Source organism: Gopherus flavomarginatus, chromosome 11, assembly GCF_025201925.1.
Source record: "Gopherus flavomarginatus isolate rGopFla2 chromosome 11, rGopFla2.mat.asm, whole genome shotgun sequence".
NCBI classification, from domain to species: Eukaryota; Metazoa; Chordata; order Testudines; family Testudinidae; genus Gopherus; species Gopherus flavomarginatus.
In genome coordinates this window covers 2,979,965-2,983,955 of record NC_066627.1, presented here as the reverse complement: position 1 = coordinate 2,983,955, position 3,991 = coordinate 2,979,965, and the positions used below count along the sequence as shown (strand labels likewise).

The window sequence follows — 3,991 nt, the reverse complement described above, 5'->3', positions numbered from 1 at the left end:
TCAGTGAGTCCCTGGCTGCACATTTCGGTGCGCAGCACAAGGAAGCAGAGTGTTTAACATCCCTTGGTAGGAGGGGCTGGGATATAGGGAGAGAAATGGGGTTGGCTCCTGAGACCCCACTGTCAGCAATGCCTTGTCTGTTTCTTCCCCTAGAGCACGGATTGGCTGTTCACGTCGGCTGGCTATAAAATCCGCTTCTGCTTTTTGTGCCAGTCCCGGCTCTGCACTGTCACTGTGTTTGGCGCAGTAATAGGTGCCGGTGTCTGCAGCTGTCAGTGAGCGGAGCTGGAGATAAACTTGGTTTTTAGAGGTGTCCCTGGTGATGGTGACCCGAGGCTTGAGAGCCGAGTTATACTCTGTGCTCCCTCCCCGTGCAGTGCTGCGGATAACCCCCAGCCACTCCAGCCCTTTCCCTGGGGGCTGCCGGTTCCAGCTCCAATAGTGATCACTGACAGAGACTCCAGAGACTTTACAGGTGATGCTGAGGGTCGCTCCCGGCTTCACCGCCCCCGGGCCGGACTGGACCAGCTGCACCTGGGAGAGGACACCTGGGGGAGAAAAAAGAAAAGCAAAAGTTCCCCACCAGAAAAGTCTGCGGCTCTGTCTCTAATATCCCCCACTACCCGATAAACACTCACAGGAGGGGGCAGAGAACAGGGAAAGGAAAAGCAGCAGAGATTTCATTCTCATGTCCATGCAGCGAGGGGAACTCCACAGGGGCAGGACCGGGCAGTTCTGTGCATGGGCAGGCCTGAGGCTCCCAGAACCTAGAGTTGATATTTAAAGAGGAACCTCCACAGGCAGGGATTTGCATGCGGATTCCCAGGGCTGGTATAAGAGTCGGCGGGGGTGAGAGCTCAGTACATGGCGATGTCCTCTTCGGACAGGTGTCCCCCTTACACCCCAGAGAGACGGGGCGCTCAGCTCATCAGAGCTATACATTGTTCTGGTGATTAGCCGAGGGCCTTAGGAGCCAAGACAAAAATCTCAGTGTCAGTTCCTAAATCGTCCAGCCATCACTCTTGCCAATGAGTAAATCCACGTAGGGGCTGTGGGTTCCCAAATCCCACTCGTGTTAGTGGGAGGTGGGTGCCCAAATAACCTGGGCGGGTTGGGTAATCTCCCTCTTAGTAAGCCTGGCCTCACTTCTACTTTTGTAAAACGGGGTTAATGAGACTTCCCTGGCTCAGCTAGGATTGTGAGGGTCAAATCCAGGAATGGCTGGGAGTCAATCACACGCTCAGGCGACACTGGGTAGAAAAGAACAGAGGCAGTTTGCCATCTGGGTATCCAACTGCCAGCGAAATCCTGTGAGATTCTGGCTCCTAAATGCCGCAGGGTTGTAAATAACCTCGCACCCTTAATCCACGGACCATCCCCTGAGTGTTGTACACCGGGGTGTGGGGCAGGCATGTGGCTAATGCGAAATTTGCGCACATGGGTGGGGTTTTGGAACAGGATTTAAGGGAATTGGGATCCCCAAACCCACTGGATTTGGGCACATTTTGAATTGTTGATGTCATTTGAGTGGGGTTGGAAAGAGAAATTGGAAATCAATCCCATGGTTGTAAAGAGGCAGATTCTCACATAAAAGGCAGGAGGAACCAGAGCAGAGGAAGCAAGAAGATTCAGAAAATGGAGCAGGGATTTGGGTAAAGGGAGGGTGAGGGCCAGCTCCCTCTGTCTTGGTCTCTCTAGCTAAGAGGCCACCCCGTCTAACCGGGAGAGGGAGAAAGGTTGGATTTGCCCAAGTAACACCAGCAAACAGCTTTCAGGGCAGGAGGGAGGCCGGGAAGTTGGCAGACAGGAAAGCGGCAGCTTCTGGGCTGTGTCCAAAGGAGGCCTGTGATTGTGGTTGGTCAGAGTCTGGGCTGCCTGGGACACACACTGGAAAGGGGGCAGAATATGGCTGGTGGGGATATTAAACCTCCTCCTTGACTTGAATCAGTGATAGTCAAACCTCAGGGATTAAGGAGCCGATTTAGTGAGCGATATTCCCCGAGAGAGCCACAGTAGTGTGAATGATGGGAAATGTTTAGTGTGTCTACACACAGAGGTGCACTTGAATGTTTATATATCGTATTTGTATTGATATTTGTATAGCTATCAAACCTCCCACAGCAATGGGAACGAGACCTGCTGGTGCTTATCTGATTGGTTCCCCCTGGGGGAGCCCTGCGATGTGATCTCCGTGTGTCCATGTTACAAGGAGCTGCCTTAGGAGACGAGGAACACCCCCCACACACACACACCACCTCTCAACCTCCTTTGGGCCAGTGTCTCACCGCACTTCTAATGGAGACGTGAGTGTGACAGGGCCCCGAGTGACTCTAAACAGTCCTCTTTCCCTTTTTGTACCAGCCCTGCTTTGCTGTGTGTCGCTGTGTGTCTCTGGCGCAGTAATAGGTGCCAGTGTCCGCAGCGGCGAGGGAGGCCAGCTGCAGGGAGAACTGGTTCTTGGAGGTATCCGAAGAGATGGTGATCCAGCTTTGGAGAGACGCAGCGAACCACTTTCTCCCGTTGTGTGGGTATATACGTGCTACCCACTCCAGCCCTTTCCCGGGGGGCTGCTGGACCCAGTTCCAGGCATAGCTGCTGCTAGTGATAGAGACCCCGGAGACAGCACAGGTCAGTGCGAGGGTCTGTCCGGGCTTCACCGCCCCCAGGCTGGATGGGACCAGCTGCACCTGGAACAGGACACCTGGGGAAAAGGAAACAAAACATGGAGGAAATTAGCCGCCGAATGAATCTGTGCATCTGTCCCCGATTCTCCTGCTGTCCGAGAGACACTCACAGGTGAAGGCGGAGAACAAGGAAAGGAAAAGCCACGGAGATTTCATTCTCATTTTCATAAAAGGAAGGAAACTCTCCAGCAGGCAGGACCGGGCAGTTCTGTGTCTGGGGAGACTGAGGCTCCTAGAACCAGGGGCTGGTATTTAACAGGAAACCCCTGGGCAGGGATTTGCATGCGGGTTTCCCCAAGGGGTATAAAGGGATGGACACTTCTAGGCAGGGAGAGCTGTCTGTGGGAAGCAGAGTCCCGCATCCCCTCATGTCTTAGCGTGGGACCCAAAGTCAAGTCACCTTCACTGGAGCCCTTCAGGGAAGCAAAGGACTGTGGATCGGGTCCTTAAACTGGGGATTTCCAATCCAGCCGCGCCTGGTGCCGAATGCCCCGGGCAGAGCTCAACAATACAAAGAAGAGAGGGGAGATGTCCAGAGACGTGACACTGTCCCAGGAGCGTTGGATGAGGAAGGAGCCGCAACTGCGGGGAGCCGCCCACAGGCTGGTTCCGGCTAGGCACCAGAAAGCGAGAAACTGCTTCAAGGAGAGGGAGAGAGCTGCGCACAGAGGGGCGGTGCGGGTTGTGGGCTCTGTCAGAGTAAAGGCCATGACAGCAGTAACCAGGAGACAGTCTGAGCACAAGCTCGGGGGAACGCATCTCCCTAGTGTCGGTTGCTTTTCCTGTAGCAGGGACACCTGTGAGGCAGAGAAACAGTGCGTGAGAGAGATACACGCTGCTGTGCCCTGCGGTGGGGAGTGAAACTTGATCTGTGTATAGGTGTGTTTTAGGCTGAACCCCAGAGAGTCCCTTACACTGGCCTGTAAAGTATCTGGTGACCCCATTCCCAGCTATGCGGTTCGAGACACTGTTGAGAAAGGTAGGGAATGGCTCAGGGACAACCAATATTCTTGGGTCATACACTCTGCTCTTTCTCTCAAACACAAGGGCGTCCACGGAGAAGGCTAACAAAATGTCTGCTCATGACCCAGAGGAGAAAGAAGGCAAACTGGACTGGAGTAAGGTGTCTTTACACTGGTATAACCTCATCCAAAGTAGGCGTTGCACTGTTATAACTACATGGGTGAAAACATTACACCCCTACCTCAAGCAGTTATATGAGTTCAAAAGCTGCGTGTAGACGTGAGCTGAGTGCTCTAGGGAGTCACGACTGGTTTAGAAACAGAGTTACTCCAGTTTGTCTTAGG

General features: G+C 53.7%; 2 gene segments (V, D, J or C); both read right to left on the bottom strand.

Moving 5' to 3' along the window:
• Window positions 1–684, bottom strand: LOC127031734 (immunoglobulin heavy variable 4-59-like). The segment is given in 2 exon segments: window positions 1–548; window positions 639–684. Coding segments are annotated over 2 exon segments (594 nt in total).
• A 1,646-nt stretch (window positions 685–2,330) lies between these two features.
• On the bottom strand, window positions 2,331–2,887 carry LOC127031733 (immunoglobulin heavy variable 4-30-2-like). The segment is given in 2 exon segments: window positions 2,331–2,701; window positions 2,795–2,887. Coding segments are annotated over 2 exon segments (429 nt in total).
• Between the last annotated feature and the right edge of the window lie 1,104 nt (window positions 2,888–3,991).